General features: G+C 37.6%; 2 protein-coding genes and 1 long non-coding RNA gene across 4 annotated transcripts; 2 read left to right on the top strand and 1 right to left on the bottom strand.

Annotated features, from left to right (window-relative positions):
* The first annotated feature begins 23 nt into the window (after positions 1–23).
* LOC111321596 (B9 domain-containing protein 1) lies at positions 24–4,051 on the top strand. Its single transcript, XM_022924531.2, has 6 exons — positions 24–140; positions 227–295; positions 625–736; positions 2,011–2,107; positions 2,687–2,749; positions 3,269–4,051. Exons 1-6 carry the CDS (start codon positions 72–74, stop codon positions 3,519–3,521), a joined length of 663 nt encoding a protein of 220 aa, XP_022780266.1. The 5' UTR covers positions 24–71; the 3' UTR covers positions 3,522–4,051.
* Positions 4,052–4,900: 849 nt separating this feature from the next.
* LOC148721791 (uncharacterized) lies at positions 4,901–5,532 on the bottom strand. Its single transcript, XR_015992373.1, has 2 exons — positions 5,028–5,532; positions 4,901–4,934 (listed from the first exon to the last, which is right to left on the bottom strand). It is a non-coding gene; the product is annotated as an uncharacterized LOC148721791 (long non-coding RNA).
* A 2,071-nt stretch (positions 5,533–7,603) lies between these two features.
* Positions 7,604–17,084, top strand: LOC111321591 (uncharacterized). 2 transcript variants are annotated; one of them, XM_022924525.2, is made up of 7 exons: positions 7,604–7,970; positions 9,189–9,254; positions 9,327–9,382; positions 9,515–9,590; positions 11,379–13,426; positions 13,804–13,861; positions 14,604–17,084. In XM_022924525.2, exons 1-7 carry the CDS (start codon positions 7,955–7,957, stop codon positions 15,203–15,205), a joined length of 2,922 nt encoding a protein of 973 aa, XP_022780260.2. In that variant the 5' UTR covers positions 7,604–7,954; the 3' UTR covers positions 15,206–17,084. The 2 variants fall into 2 exon arrangements, with proteins under 2 accessions (XP_022780260.2, XP_022780259.2); XM_022924524.2 differs by lacking the exon at positions 7,604–7,970 and adding an exon at positions 8,800–9,028.
* The last annotated feature ends 331 nt before the right edge of the window (positions 17,085–17,415 follow it).

Below are 17,415 nucleotides of genomic sequence, written 5' to 3'. Positions count from 1 at the left end.
CCGGATATTCTATATTTGTTTGTATCGCCGCTGACTAGTGCCTAGCAACAACCACCTGCGCAAAATATAAAATGGCGGGAGGAGGACTTCACAGTTCGGTATTTCTTGTTATGGTCTCTGGGCAGATAGAATCCGCAAGGGTAAGATTAAGAAAATAAATGCAAGACTACATTTATTTCCCTTAGATTCAAAACTTGATCTTATTTTTTGTTGCTGTTGTTTTCAGTTTCCTGAATTTGACGATTTGTACTGCAAGTACAGCTTCGTTTATGGCCAGGACTGGGTAGTTACGTCCGTAAGTAATCAACATTTTCCGGTTTAAAAACTTTTCATCAATTTACTCTAAGGTATTTCCTTCGTTATTTTTATTATCTTTCGTTCCATAAATCTTTCTTTAAGTATCTAGATTTTGATCTGTGCGCCTGTTGTCAGAGAAGTTCGAAAATCATGCCGAGGTGCTTTTAGCGATCGACTTTTATTATGAAGTCATGACAGTTCACACTGATATTGATCATTGCCATGATGCACGCGAGTTGTTGATTTTTACATGAAATTCAAGGTTAACTGATAAATTTACTCGATGAAAAAATTCTTTTTGTGTTCTTTTTTTTTTTTTTTTTGCAGGGTTGGGAAGAAGGAATTTCCCAAACTACTAAAAAGAGTTTGGATAGACGACAAGTCTTTGTTTTTAATTTTCCTCTGGACATCACCTTCAAAAGTACAAGTCCCTATGGATGTGAGTTGATACGGTACCAATTTTATTTTGATGACAGAGATAAATTTAATGCAGTAAATGTAATAAAAGAACTTAAGTCTGGATTAAGCCCTAAGTTATAGTTAAGCAGATGTAAAAAAAAAAAAATAGATATAGAAGGGCCAGTCTGTGGATTATGGTAGAACTCGATGAGATTTCGAGCATGCAAAGGCACTTCTGCCATGTAAAATGTATGGCAAATAAATGAGAAAAAATTCACAATAAGATTTCCATGTAACCCATACTTTAATTATGTACAGAGTATTGCAAAGAAACCTTTGTATTTAGTCTTTATGAATTAGAATGCATAATTAATGTTGGGGTTATATGGAAATCTTTCCAAAATCACTCATCCATTTGCCATACTCTGTAAGCAGGAACGAGGGTAAAAAAATCATAACATACATATATACATACATGTTATAGGTAATTTTTTTTTCTCAAGTAAATTTAATTTTTCACTAGGTACAATTTTTTAACCTGGGTAAGTTTGCACCACAATATTTTTTTCATATGCTATGGGGTAACTAACTCTTTTTTTATTGATGACAATGATAGAGATATTGGGTTTTGCTAAGATAAGGATATAACAATCTGAGAAAGTATGATTTTAGAAATTTCTCTGTTGTTTAGCTCTGAAATTATACTAAAACAATTATTCGCCTCAGGTTTGGTGAATATTGTCGAATAATCCCCTCAACTTTGTCTCGGGGATTATTCGATGATATTCACCTCACCTTCGGTGAATAATTGTTAAATATGAATAGGTAGTAAGAATTAAAATTTTTTTTATCTATATATATATCTCTTGAAACCCGGGGGGGGGGGGTACTCCCTTATAAGGGCTTAATAGGGACGTGTGGCCAGCCAGGGTATGTTTTTCGAGATTTTTGTCTTAAACAGGGTATCGAATTTATCATTTTTTGTCTTAATCAGGGTATCAATTTATCAATTTTTGTCTTAAATAGGATATCTTTTCTTGGAAGATAAACAGCAAAATTTTTACAAGCTCTAATTTTAATTAATATTGAATTCCATTGATTTTGGCATTGATACCAGGCACATTAAATGTCTTAAACAGGGTATCAAAAATTGAAATTCTGTCTTAAACAGAGTAGGAAAATCAGCGATATTTGTCTTAAACAGGGTCAGGGTATGAGGGGCCGTGCCGCACCTCCCCACCCAGGAATATATCGAGTACCCCCCCGGGCTTGAAACATAAATGAACTTGACTCGTAGAACCCCGATTGTTTTAGGGCCTCAGTTAGTGATCAGTTGCTATGGCTTGGATGCTTTTGGCCATGATGTAGTACGAGGATATGGAGCTGTCCATGTTCCTATCTCACCAGGAAGGTAAGAGATTTGTGTGTGTGATCAGCAATGATGTTACCTCAAAATCAAGACCAATTGTCAGGATTTCATGTTTAAATTATTTGACCTCATTAACTTTAGACTGTAAGCAGGCCCTCCTTTTGGTAAAGTCTGTCATGTGAGTAAAAAAAAACAAAGTGAAAAGAAAAAAATTGATGTTAGCTCTGCACCCAGAATTCTGGGAGTGAGGCATACAAAAAGGACCTTTTTCTTGGAGTGACTACCCACCATGTATTCATTTCTTCTGTTTGGTTTTGTTTATTTTGTCTTTGGTTACAATGAATATATGAAGTTCATATATTTTGAATCAACTTAATGGCCTGCTCCCAGTTGGCTTGTTAGCTCAACTGGTAGAGCGCTGCACTAGTATCGTAGAGGTCAGTAGTTCAAATCCCGTACAGGCCTGATTTTTTTCAGGTCTGATTTTTGCTATTGCATAAATAGTGCTCTCTACTGCGAGGATCGTGCATCATACTTATTTTAGTCTTTGTTTGTTTGTTTTTCCATGGAGGGTATTCTGAGCCAAAGGTACTTTACTGCTGATGTTTGCTTTGTTTTCAGTCATACAAGAGAGTTACCAATGTTTGTTCCAGAGTCATCATCAAAATTTCAAAAATTTACAAGGTGAGCTCTTTTGTGTCACTCTCCAAGACAATTAAAGTTAACAATCTCTTTTTTTTTAACTTTTTGTCTTAACTTGTCATACTAATATAATTTGTTTTTGAAATGTACCGTTATGATAGTTTCCTTTTTTTTTTTTTTCATAAAAAGCTAGCTTCTAGCTCAATCAAAGCAAAGTACGAGAGCCATTTCAAGCTCTATAGTTGGTCGTTCCTGCAAATGAAATTTTTGGAGAAAAATGGGAATTATTATGGTGGGCAAAAGACTATGAGCACTTCCTCTTTTCTGGTGAAGTTGGTCATGCAAGTCAAAAAAAAAAATCAGTGAAAAAAATTGAGGTGAGCATGCCACTGATTTTTTTTTTACTCCTGCCATGGACTTTTCCAATAAGGAGTGGCTGTTTGTAGTCTAGCAAAATGCCTCTGTTCTAGTAAAATGGTATGTGGGAATAAATGGAACAGTCCTCTTTGCCATAGCAGTAATTTGTTATTTTGACAATTTGATGCTTGTTGTTTATTACAGTTGGTTCCTTGGTAGAAGACCCGAGTTTGTAGATCCTAAAGTTGTGGCGCAAGGTGAAGGAAGAGAAGTCACCAGAGTGAGATCACAGGGGAGTGTGAAAGTGACATTTAGTGTTGTGACTCGCGACATGAAGAAGTTAGGCTATGACACAGAAGCTGCTACCGTTGCTCTTCCACATCTAGCTTCTGGAAACACAGGAATCACTACAATACGACCAGAATCCCAAGCTCATGGAACAGAGAGTCATTCGTAGTGAACAGTAATACCTCTGATGTGTCAATATCAGAATGCCTAGCGTCTGCTAAAGGCTAGTTTTCTACATCCCAAAAGAGCATTCAAGAGGGAGCAGAAGGACAGATGAAATTTTTTTTCCATAGCAGATTAGATCTGTGGGAGTTGACTTATTTATGGAAAGAAAGCTGGCTCCTTCCCATTCATAAGGGACCATGAGCAGTCAGGAATGCAAGGCTAAAGTAAATCATTGACTGAAAAGTGAATTTATATTTTCCTTAAGAGTTTTGCGAAGGGCTAATGTGTTAACTGACTCTAACCCTGCTGAAGGTCTCAGCTTCAAGATAACATAATTATGCATAATTATGCAGCAGCACTGAGTCCTAAGAAGGAATTTAGATAAGTTGCTATCAGGGTTTCCAATCTCAGACCTTGCAATTCTTGGCGATTTCATATTGTTGTGTTGTAGAAGAGGCTAGAAAATGTGCAAAGTTTTTAAAGGCTTCCGCTGAGCCTTTATTCGACCTATATTAAGTGTTCTGTTTTGCCGTGTTCTTGTTGCAGTTACTGTCGTGGTTTGCTCAAAGGTCCCTATTCTTTGGTTGTCATGTAGTGCTAACACATTGCCCGTCAGCCAAACAAGCTTTCTGAAGAAGGTGATAAAGGGTTTATTCGTGACGCGGGATTAAGGCCAAAATTCACCTGTGAAACGTGAATTTTATATAAACGCGAGTGTGATTCGTGAATTTATGATTCAGCGTGACGCGTGATTTCCTGAATTATACGCGACCTTGGACTTTTCCTTCTGTTCGTGAAAACCTCAAGATTTCTCTGAAACGTTGTACGCAAGAAGAGAGATTTGAAGTTTTCCCTTTAATGTACGTGGCGCGTGAATATTTCTTTAATTCGTGCATGAAGCGGGATTAGGACCCCACCCCCTCCCCTCTCCCCCTACCCCTAACTCCCCCCTGCTACCCTCTCTGAAAGAGCTACTTCGCTATCTGAGAAAAAGTATTTTGAAACGGAGAAAGGAAAAAGTGATTTGCATATAACCTCTCCTCGAAATATCCAGGCATCCAGCAAACAGGTGACGAGAGTAGTGAAACTTACAAGTAGAAGTTGCTATCTTGTTCTTACGCCGAATTCCCATAACTAGTTTACAAGGAGATGTTTACAGCTAGAGAGGAGAATTGACAAGTAGATCTTGAGAGTTGAAGAGTTAGTCACGGTACTCTTCTTGGGTATACAAATACCAAAGAGACAAGAATAAAGACCAAAAAAAAACAAAGGGAGCTGAGAAAGTGAAGCTTGAAGGAGACTAACATTTGATTGGAAATGACAAACTTGAACTATCTGTTTCCTTACTCGGAACTGGTCAGCTCAGACGACCACCACAAACCGTATAATATTATCCAAACTTTAATGATTATTCGATCTAAGAGAAATACATTTGTAATTCGAAATCAGAAAACGTAAATTTAGTCTTAATCTCATGGCAAAATTCAAGAAAACATGACTGGAAACTTACTTCTGTGGCGGGTCGTAAAAACAGGTTTCTCACTTCAGGTTAGCAGATTCGGGTAAGCGAACAGATACAAAAATCGACTTCTCTCACTGATTCTTCTGAAATAACTAGTTTAAATCACGACAAGCTAACACTTTAAATCATTGTGAGGAATTAATGTCAATCACGAGTTGTGTTAACTAAATTATATCTGTCATCATAGGCGACGCCTATTTACTAAAGGAAACACTATTAAGATTGAATTTTTTCGGGATGTACTTGCTAATACTTTGTTCATTGATCATTCTATAACTATTTGTGTGTGGTGTCTAGACTACACTGTCAGCCTTTGCTAAGTTTAGTTACAAAGAGTAATAAGCTTTCGTTCCCTTGCGTCCGATGCCACACCCTTCCGCTTGGTTTTGGACCGTTCCAATTGATTTCGGACGCTTCCGTCCGTTTTCCGTCTTTTCGTCGTATTATCTCGGTCCGATGTCTTGTTCGGTTTCAGACCCTTCCGTCCAATTTCTCTGCATCACCCTGAATTTCTAAAACTTCAGCAGGTGTAAAAAGTCGTTTTCTTGACAAAAGTCCTACCTTTTTCGCCCGTGAGATTTAAAATCAAGGAGCAAAATAAAAGAAAAGGAAACTATTTTTGCATTTTTGAAGTAGAGATATTCTGGCCTCACAAATATTAGGATGGAATCTGCTATAACTTTGCCCACACAAGAAAAACGCCCGTATTATGGCATAGAAAGCAAGCACTGATATTTAATTGTCCTTGAGTCGTTCATTACGCACATCTATCCACTTCACAATTATTTTTGTATAACTTGTTGGTACACACCCCCAAAATCACAAGGATGAAGACAAAAACTCTACGTCACAGCATCCACCACCTCACAAATCCTTACCTCTTGTCTGATCAGGTTAATCTCCTTTTTGTGCGTATCACCAGCATCATCCGGTCTCGTGTTCTCTCAAGCTTGAAACATTCTTCTGTTCGTAATTACGACTTTTCGTCTTTTTTTCCCCTCTCACACAACTAAATTCGCGATGACTTCCTTCAACCATTTTGCGGAACTTTGATTAGTCTCATAAGAACAGCACTCTACCATTAGGGCCTAAACGACGCTCATTAAACCACTTCAGTGAAGAGTAGGAGGAAATGAAGCCGGTGCCAAACGGTTATCACAAACCACGTTAATGTTTGGTATTTTTAATCATTTGTCCTTAAAATGTTACCCATAACACTATATCGTTTCCTAGCTGTTCAGAGTCGTATACCACGCACAAAAAAATTTAAGAAACTCTCTTAATACTGAAAAAGATTGATTCCGTCCAGCCAGCCTGAAGTTCCTCCGTGATAAATTCTTATGGTGTCTATCTAAGAGAATCAGAAACGAAAAATTAAGGGTGTCAATGTGTGTATGTATTCCATTTCTCGCCAAAAATTCAAAGACAGTAGCCTATGAGGTTTAACTATCGATTATTTATCTACTTCAGTTTCGCCATGGCCAAAAGTCGGTTTGGTGGCATGATTTTCACAGACCATTTTCATTTTCGTTAGCCTTAAGTTCTTATTTAAAGCTTGTACTACTTTTTGTACCTCTGAGTGTCTATTTGCGTTTTGCTGACGTTTTTCCGAGTTAGCTTTTTAAGGCTGTGAATAAGAGGTTCTTTATTGTTGACGTACACCTCAGTAAGTAATCAACATGACCTTTCCATCCTGGGGTAATCACCACTGAGTCTGACACAACGACGGACCCGAACGAGTTCCGGGTTGTGAGGTTGTAAGCTTTCTCGGAGGAAAAAAAATTAACGAAATCCTGTTCTACCAATATGATGTATTACTCACTGGACATGCTTTGTTTCTTCGCACAGTTTATTTTCTTCCAAAGCAGTATTTTGCTGAACAATATTCACCGGAAGCTCTCGAAGGAGGGGCTTAGATGCGGTTTAGCCAGCTGATTTGTTATGATTTGGTTTTCCGTTTTTCGGTTTTTTTTTTTTGTAATTTCATTGGAGCCGACAGAGTGCTTTATGGTGCAAAATTACGGAACCGCCGTGCAGTAAGAAAAACAAGCGCTGGCGATCGATAAGGCTAGGGGTTAACTTTTAGACGCACATATGGCCTAACGTACAATGAACCGCTGTTTCAACATAACTTTTTTGTTCAGCAAACGTTAATTTTTAGGCAACGATATTCGACCTGCTGCTATTTTTAAACTTATATATTGTTTCCTATCTAGATCATATTGTCTTATTAAATTTCTAGAATGTTTGGAACCTAAACGGACATGACCGAAACAAAACTTTGTTTCAAAAATGCAAGAGATGGCCGTCACGCTTATTTCAGCCGAGGAAATAAACGGAACTGAAATATGAACTAGACTCGTGCGTATTTTTGTGAAACAATGCATTCATATCCATAGGATTATCTTAGTGAAACTTTTTTTTGTTTTTTTCAATCCTTCTCAGCCCAGACACGATTAGCGAAAAACAAATAAGTGTTAGCTGGCGTGACAAAGTTACAGAGTGGTCCCACCGGAAGTGAGAAATATTGCCATAAAGGCATAACGAAAACCAACACCTAATGCTATTCCTGAAAAGTATCGAAACAACTTGAGGCTCGCTTCAGTTTTCAGGAGAACGGTATTCGACGCTGACAAGAGTTCTTTACAACAGTGATAAGGTACCACAGAAGAAAAAGAATATTACGTGACATTTGTGTTTTTCGTTGTTATCTGATTGCTCTGGGAGTAATCTGAGAAACACGATTACCTGTATTACGCAGTGGACTGACATGGATCAACGAATTGTCTGCTGATTAATCATTGACTCACGATTATATTACTGGCTGTAATTTAGTCGCTCTCGAGGTAGCGTGAATTCCAGTGGAACTCAAAATCAGCTCAACTTGAAAGTCCAGAGGATAATTTTTAGCAACTATGCATGTTCAAAAAGGTAGGTCGATCTGTTCTTGACTCTACATGATGAAGCAGATTTTTCAAAGGGTCTTCAAACCGCGACTCAACGGTTCGAATCGAAATGCAATAAATCGAAATTTATTGGATTGAAAATATTCTAATTCCATTTTGGGTCATACCGAGGATAAGTCTTGTACCCCACTGTTGGCGTTTGATTGAAATTAATGAAGTTCGAGTCAGATGGTAAAACCTACGGAAGTCACATGAAATTCAACAGATCAAAATTCATTGTGTTTAAAGGAACATGATTCTAGAGGTGTGTCCGTTTGGCTGAGTAAAAAACAATCCTTTAACCTTATATGACTAAGTTTATTCTTATTTTATCGTTTCGAAGGGTGTAAAAATGGAGTCAGGACGTTTTGAAAGCTGACTAAATGAATAAATCAGAGATCGTAGTTCTATTGTTATTCAAATGATAGAAGAGTGAATTATTTTAATTCGACGATTCGAAAAAAGTGGAAGGAAATGATGAAATTTCCTGCAAGAACGCTGACTAACAACGCTTTACATAATGGAATTGGTAAAAGAGAGATCCTGATTTTTTCACCGCAAAACTGAACTTATTTCTTTAAACAATTTTCGGGAAACCGAAAGTAACGCTCTAGCCTGCGAAGCCCCTTCCGCTCCCCCCAATCCCCCTCCTTTCCCCCAGGGCTTGCTTCGCAGGTAAAAACGCTCCTAAATTTCGAACCATGAGTAACGCAATCAAGAATTTTGACCAATCACAGCGTGGAAAATTAGAAGTGCAGAGAGATACTGATGGTCCAATTTTGTCTCTGACGTCATTCTGAACATCCGGGTTCTGCTGATACGTAATGTCATGCCATGCCCCTGCCTTCCAAGGGTTCTCCAGGAGAGTTTTTATGAGGAAACTGAATATACAAGTGGAAGTTGGGCACACTTCGGATTTTGCTCTCTGAAACTCTTGTTCTAGCATGTCGTGGAATATCCAAAGACCCGACGGTGTCCACGAAATGCCGCCCTCGGATGGCCAACCATCTATGAGCCATTCACAACTTCTTAGTAACAGAGATGGTAGGACAGATTCGATATCAGTGGGCCTCTAGTTTATTTGTTTTCTTCGACCTTTTCCTCCATTCGTAAATGGAATTGCGGATTTTGGGTAGTTTGTTTCGGAAGTTTTTATCTTATATTGATTGTTTGGGGCTCTAAATGGGTGAATTTTTCATTGCAGCTTTGGAGCGAAAGCTCTCTCAAAGAGAACCCCGTCAGGAACTTGTGAACAGAGGCATAATGCCAGGTTTGAAATTTTTAGTGCTTGTCAATTCGACTCCAGCTATCTTTTGACTAACTCTCTGATTAATTTTTACAGCTGTTAGTGCAGCACCAGCAATTCTTTCTCAGAGGACAAAGCTCGAACGAGCGAAGGTTAGCTGAGAAATTTCAGTATGAACGTTTTTGTGTGTTCTGATCCTCAAACTGTCTTGAACTAAAAGAGATATGTAAATAAAATGTAAGGAAACTAAAATCACTGACCACTCGGTGTGTTGTGGCTTTTAGACTGGTGATTTACTGCAGAAGAAAATACGAGCAAGACCAAATCGTGCTCAGCTGATTCAGAGACACATTTTAAAAGGTAAGCTATATTTTTTTATTGTTCAGCGAGCGGATCTCAGCTGTAGTGGTGGCTCCAACTTTATTTGACAGTTTGAAGGTGTTTTGACTAATCGACTCATCTCGCAGAAGCTCTATGGAAATATCCCCGACTTTTAGGTCGGCATCAATGCATTTAATTTGAGAACCTTGGAAAGTGGAGAAGTTTTCCTTAGAGATTAATGCCATTACGTAGTTTAATTTCGTCACGTTTCCAATTTTTGACGCTCGGGTTGTGAAGAACAAATGTTTGTGTTTCACGACAGATTCCTTCATAATAAATTTTTTTTTTCTCTATTAGTCATTGCAAACTAAGTGAAGTAATCATGATGATTTTTTACATAGCTAACCTGCGTGGTATTTCAATTCAGACGGTGCTAATTCAGTTTCATGCGTTGGTTTAATATTTCCTTCACTTTAACTTTTTCGTCTTTAGTAAAATCACTTTCGTTTTCTTCTATAAATTCGCGAATCAAGATATCCATTTACGACGGAATGAAAACATAATTAGCCTTCACATTCTCTTACGTGCAGCTGTTCTCTTCAGTGCTGTCAAAAAATCTTTTGAAGCAGTAAAAAAATCTATATTGTGTTCGTGCTCTGTGTAAGCCATATTTATTTCTATGTAGTTTCACTTCAAACAAGGGAATTTCTTCACACAACGTTGGAAATATTTTTTAATCGTGTGAGAAAGTGGTTTGTTCATACGAATCAACAAGCATGCTTTCGGTGCTTTTTTCTGCAGTGCCAGTTTACGTTACCAAATTCCAGTTTATTCCAGTTTAATTATACAAAATATTTTGGGATGATTAATGTTATTTTTGCAACCTCACAAGACCTCTGGCATGTGCTTGTTGTATGGCAATTCTTTTATTTCAGAGAAACAAGTGAAGAAGATCCATCTTTCACATTTTTTTCCTAAGATTGATGCTCGCAATACCTAGTTTGCTTATCTGATGTCATATTCAATTGGGAATCTCAGAACTTTTTTATTCTTTGCTGTTTTTTTAAGATTTCCCCTCTTCCCAGACCAGCCTGTATTGTGATTTTCTTCACATTCTATTGAAATGGAAAGAGCTTATTACTGGTCATAATGTCACAATGCATTTTTTGTCAATGCCTTATAACACCAATGAAATTTGGGAGCATGTCAGAAGTGTAAAAACCAAGCGAAAAGAAACTGAAATTAAGAAAAACAAAATTTTACAGGCAGATGTTGTGATCTGTTTCTAAGCCCTTTCCTACCACAATTTAATGAGAAATTCTCCCTTCTATCAATGTGCTTAATTAGTAGATTAATCGAAAAAAAATTAGTTATTTAACAATTATTTGCCGAAGGCAAGGTGAATATCGTTGAATAATCCCAAGACGAAGTCGAGGAGATTATTCGACAGTATTCACCAAACTTGAGACGAATAATTGTTTTAGTATAATTTCAGAGCTGAACAACAGAGAAATTTCTAAAATCATAACATTTTAGTAACATTTATTAACATTTTATTTTAAAATTTTATATAAACTGCTTGGAGCGGTTTATATAGCATCTTATAAGGAACTACTCAACCAATCAGATTGCTGGAAACTCTTAGCTCAGCTCTGAAATTATACTAAAATAGAATACAGACTCCGTGGCTAAAGACTTTGTTTATGCTCATCATTTTAGAGGGGAGATTGTATTGAAATTGGAATGATAAGTTGGGTATTTATCTCTTCTTAATAGATTTAAGAGCTCTTTCAGTTGTGGAAATGATGGTTATTTTGGTTTCTTTAGAAACTCCTGGTGCTGTGGATCCTTCACTGATCGACAAGCAAATGCAACTAAAAAGGAAGAAACTGGAAGATAACCTCAATGACAAACTGTCATATAGACCAGGCCCTTTGGAGCTAGTGAAGGAGAATATCCTGGAAGCTGGTACTCCAATGAGCCAAGCAGTTCAAGAGGGTACTGTACCTTTTACTGAAACCACAGATTACCTGGATTCCTTTTCCCCAGAGAGTGTTGACTCTCCAGGTGCATCTCCTTCACCAGATGTGGGCCAAGTGTCTTCCCCTTCAAGTGTGGGTTCACCCCCAGTGTCAACAAGCATAACATCCTCAGTGCAGGCTCTTGCTTCTCTGCAAGCACAGACTAAAAAACACACTCAGCAACAACAAGCAAAGCAGCAACAGCAACATCAGTTGTTTTTACAACAGCAAAATGGCTTTAATCTAACAGCACCTACACAACTCCCAGTGCAGGTTTCATCAACAACACCAAAGAAGGAAACAGCAAAGTCTCGTAAGAAAGCAGCCAAGCCAAAGGTTAAAAAATACAAGTATCATGAGTATCGGCCACCTAATGGTGAGGTACAGAAGTGCGAATTGCCACAAGACTCACCATATGGTTTGTTATTACAGCAACAGCAACTTTACCTCCAGCTGCAAGTGTTATACCAGAACTACCCTCATCATTGTATGTTGCCTCCCATTCCAGAAAATGTGAAACTTGGGGCAAATGGCTCTAAGAATGGCAGTGGTAGTGATTCTGAAAAAACTGTGAAAATTGAAGATATGCGAGTCATTGACATGAGGAGAGCTCTAAAGGAACGCGGGCTTCCCGTGTTTGGCTCTAAAACTGACTTAATTAAGCGCCTCAGGGAGGCTGGGCCTCTCCCAACAGAGGTTGTACCAAACTCCAGTAGTGCTACACCTGTTGTGGTGTCAACACAAGAGCAGATAACAACCTCTGCACCAAGTATGTCTCAAGCTTTTCCAAGAACAACAACCCATCTACCAGTGCAGCGCTCAAATTCCTTGCCTATGCAAAATGCACAAAATTCAAGTTTGGAAGCTGTAGAGCAGTTGAAGATGCAGATATTAGCAAATAACCAAAGCCTTCAACAACTTAGTGTGCCACCAGAAGTTCAGCAACAACTCCAACAGCTTCAATATTTGAACCTTCAGTTGCAACTGAAGCACCTAAACATTCAACAGCAACAGAACATCCAGCCAAAACCTCAAAATACACCTGTCACCAATCAGAATGTAGCAATGAAAAAGGAATCTCTGACAGACACAAATTGTTCTTTTAGCCCACCACCTGATCACAAACAAATAAAGGAGCAAAAGCCATTATTCATAATGCAACAACAGGGCCAACATGTACAATTGTCACCTGGAAATCATTCACCCCAGCAACAGCTTCCTCATCAGCCCAAACAGGTTGATAATGCTTTGGCTCATTTACAAGAACAGGCTCAGTCATTGGACCTAAGCCCTAACAATTTTGACTCTAATCCCAGCAGTGTGGAAAGCCATGTTCACTCTTGGGATCAACAACATCCTTTATTCGATGGAGAGAGCGATTCATTTCCCTCACCTGGTTCACAGCACTCAGACTTGTCAAACTTATCACCTTTGCAAATGGATCAACTTTCTCACAGTATGGATACTTTACCAAATGGTAACCTTTTCCAGGGCAGTGTGAAACTAGAAAGTCACCAAATGCAAAGGTCATATTCAGAGAGATCTTCATCTGATTGCCCGGATGACTACTTCTTGATGATGCCACAGACAAAGCCACGGTCAGTGTCTGAGCCGCAGTTTCCTGTTTCAACGCATAAGCGATCATCATCATTTCCATCTATCCCTTTTGCTGCTCCTCCACCAAGTTATGAGGCTCACATGGCTGCACAGTCGCAAAAGCAGAACAGAAACCTTTCACTTGGTGGGCAGATTGGTGGGGCCCTTGCTATGCCAAGTACCAGTCCTAAGCAAGATGTGGATTTGCCCCTAGAGTCTGTTATCCAGGACAAGGAATTATCTCAAGAACTCCACAAGGTTTGTGCATCTTCTCTGTTATTCACTGTTGCTGTAATTCTTTCTATGTGTGTTTGTGTGTTTGGGAAGACTTATCCTTTCTAAAGGTGCCAGCACCTCAGTATTTTCAGTATTTTATTAGCCTCTTGGTATAATATTGCATATGGTTTTTTTATATCTGTTAACATCTTTGCATAAAAGGGCCAACTTAGTAGCCAAGATTTTACACTTCCAATTGGTACTGCAAATGTTTGAAAGCGTGGGAGATAAGCTCAGATAACCCAAACCCTATGCCACTCATTTAAGTAATAAATAATAAATTTAATACTTATAGAGGCAAAATTCATTATAAGTATATGATCTGATGCACCAGTCTATTATTTCTTCCATCTCTGCAGGCAATGATGAAGAATCTCAGTTCGCTGGATCACGATGAAATACTTGAAATCCTAGGAGGTTGGTTCATGAACTTTGTACATGTTAATAGTATTGAGGCACTTAATTTTCCCACTTTATTGCAGATTTATTCTTATAAAAGGCCAGTGCTTTGTCAGCTCCACTTTCATTTCGTGAAGGTGTTGTTATGTCGTTTTAAAAATTCACTTTTTATTTATTTTTTTTAGTACTTGGTGAATAGTTCCTTTTTGTGGTTATAAAACCTGAAATATGGGCTCCCTCTTGAGATATTACAATATTTACTATTATTACAAATGGTAACAGGGTTCCCACACTCCTTGAAAGTCCTTGAAAGTCCTTGAATTTGATTTTTTGTTTTCAATGACTTGAAAACCCTTGAATTTAGACTCAGGTACTTGAAAATAAGAGCAGATGAATCAAAGTCGAAGTTTTATTTTGTTTTGGTGTTGAAAGTGCAAGTTTCTATCACAAACTGCAAAAACGAGTTTTCCTTTCAAATCCTGCGTCCGATTATCATGATTGACACATGATTTTTATCTATTTTGTACCTGATTGGTGCATTGAAATTAACTTATTTAATGCAAAAGTTCCTTGAATTTGAGAGTGAAGGTCATTGAAAATGATCTTGAAAGTCCTTGAATTTGGTTCTTCAAACAGTGCAAGAACCCTGTTGTAATATTTATTATAGTTTTAGCTGATTTATCATGATTATGATCGTCATTATTATTGTTATAGTTACCCATGTGAGTTTGAAGCCAATGTCATTGTAATTTACTTGCAGAACCTCGCAGTCAATTGCCAACAAGTAGTGCTTCTTTTGCTGGAGTAATGTCAACATCACAGTCATCACCTGCACAGTCTTTTACTGGGAGTAAATCACCAGGTCTGGGATACCTGCACACTCTACCAACACATAGAATTTCAAAGAGCTGTGAGGATGTAAGCCAAATGCCTTTTGGCAACAAATTTCCCCCACAAATGGACAATGGTTCTTTGTCTAATTTTGACTATATGCTAATGAGTCCTATGTCTCCCATGAAAGTGGATTCTTGTGACACAGATGATAGTTCATGCTTAATGGATCACACTTCCAATGCTATACCTATTCCAACACCAAACAATGGAGCAGGAAGGACAGATACTCTAGGCTGGCTTGATTTAAGCCTATCACCATCTGCACAGATTCTGACACAACAAGGAAGTACTGAACTTACTCACAATAACAATATCAGCAAAGGAACACCCCCGGCATTTTTGTATGACCCCATGACAACATTGAAGGGTGATGAGGCTTTACCTTATCTATCTCTGTTTGACCTAGAGACTCCAACAGCACTACAACCACCCACAGACTTTGCAGAAACAATGGATTATTGCATCTAGATTGTGGTTTGGTTGACTATTGGTAGTTATTTGGTTACATAATATGGTGATTAACTCTAGTAATAGTCAATAATGATAGTTGCCATGTTGGAAATTACTGTCAATGAAAACGTAAGAAAATGTAGGTTAGTTGTTTAGGTAAATGCGTATTTCCTCCATTTGTGTGCTGACAAATAAGACTACTTTTTATAGTTAAAACTATAAAACTAGCTCCATCTAATGGGAAAATCATCTCTTCATTCACCCCTTGTTTTTTTTGTTCTCAATCAAAACTAAATATTCTGCTTTTCTTTGTTGGTAAGACTACTGAAACTGTGAATTAAGTGTTTATTAAACTTTCTTTATTCAGAAACAGATCAAAACATGTACAGATGCATTAGGAGATACATTGAAATTTGACATCTAAGTTAGGTTATAAGTACATTTGAGTGTGTTGTTCTAAACAAGTAAATTGCAGTGTGCTTTTGTGCCCTAACACTGTCCTTTTGTTAGTAGGATAAACCCAGTCACTCTGCCATTGCTCTTAAAGTAACTTGCAAAGTTGATCAGGGGTTTTGCTTGCATGGCATGTAGTAGAATATGACAGTCATAAATCTGTGTACATTGCCACGATTGATAGTAAAGGCAATAGCCACTCATTTTTGAAAAACAAGACTTCTCTTTAAACTAGAGTATCTGCTATCTGACAAAATAATTTTGCAATTAATCAATTCTGATGTAGGGGAGTTTATCCATCAAGATGGTTACATTCAATTCATCAAGCTTCACTCCAATACTTTTGACAATCAGCAAACTGACTTTATAATTATAAGTGGCCTCGTTAGACAAGCACAGACTTAAATCCATAACGTTTATTGCTTTCCCTTGCATCCTCTCACAAATATTGTTTAAAAAAAAGCTATCTTTTTTTGTACATTAATTTGAAGATTTACCAAGAGCCCCATACCATAAACTGATTCTAGACTAGGTATCTGGGTGTATCATCAATTTCTATTCCACCCACAAGATAAAGGCAACTAAAATGATGAATATCACTGCTTCCTCCCTAAGAAAAATTGTCAGAATGAGTGAAGCTTTGTTGTTTGGAAATACTTGGGTAGGTTTCCTCTTTGGAAATAATTTTCAACTAGTGTTATTAAATGAGAACTATTCCAGAAAGTGAGCAGGTTTTGCTGAATGAAGAACAGTCTAATTGGTCATGATTCAGATTTAGTTGAAGTCAGTAAGCAGATATTTGACTAATTTTAACAATGGAATAACCCATCATTGATCAGTGGTTGAATCACTGTTATCAATAATATCTTGATTTAGAAAACTGCTCTTGTTATTAGCCCTCTTGACATTTCATTTCACAGACTTGCAAATCATTGTATTCATTCACAAAAAAAGACAGTCAATTGTATGTTTGCATTTGTCTCGCAATCAGTACCTTTCAGTTCTCTTGGAGGAGGTGAAGGGCTGTGAATTTTTTTCTTTACATCCAGGGACATTCGACTGCACTTTCAGTAGAGAAAATAAATTAAATGTAGTATTATATCAAGGGCATTAAAGCATGTCAGTAAGTTTGAGGTAAAGGAAGGGCAAATCGTAGAGTCAGCTTTTTTTTAAAAAAGAAATTCAAGTGCAGTGTGAAGATCTTGAGGAGGCATAGACAATTTCAAGAGGTGTTTATTATTTTTGGAAAGCAATGTGGCATTTCTTTGTAACTGCTTTGTAATTTGTACTTAAGAGTACTTGTACAATTCCCTTGCTAGTTGCAAAGACAGTTGTGTTTCTTTTAATGAAATGTGTTTGATGTTTTAGGTCCACTTTCTGTCATTCTTTTGGTGACATTTAATTACCATACAGTGTTTTGTATTAAATTTCACTCAGAACTCTGTCTTATTGTGTTTGTTTATACATTAATCAATTCAAAACTTCCACATCTTCCCTTTCCCCCAGGTCACCCCTCTCCATTTTGGTTTGTTCAAATTCCTGCCCTTCTGGGAAAAATTTTTTGCTGGATTTTATTGTTATTTCTTTCTGTAAAAGGAAAATTCAGCAACTGTGACTTTCTGCACATGCATTTACCAACCTTTAAAACATAGACCACGTAACCTTCTAACACCACCATATTTAAAGATAGAACACTTGTATTCTGCTGGAAAGACTTGACACTTTAGTTCAAATTCCCTGCCTCAGCTAAGCAGGATTCAAATTTCCCCTTCCCC

The sequence above is a fragment of the Stylophora pistillata genome, chromosome 10, assembly GCF_964205215.1.
Source record: "Stylophora pistillata chromosome 10, jaStyPist1.2, whole genome shotgun sequence".
NCBI classification, from domain to species: Eukaryota; Metazoa; Cnidaria; class Anthozoa; order Scleractinia; family Pocilloporidae; genus Stylophora; species Stylophora pistillata.
The sequence above is the reverse complement of the archived record's forward strand: the minus strand, read 5'-3'. Positions and strand labels throughout refer to the sequence as shown.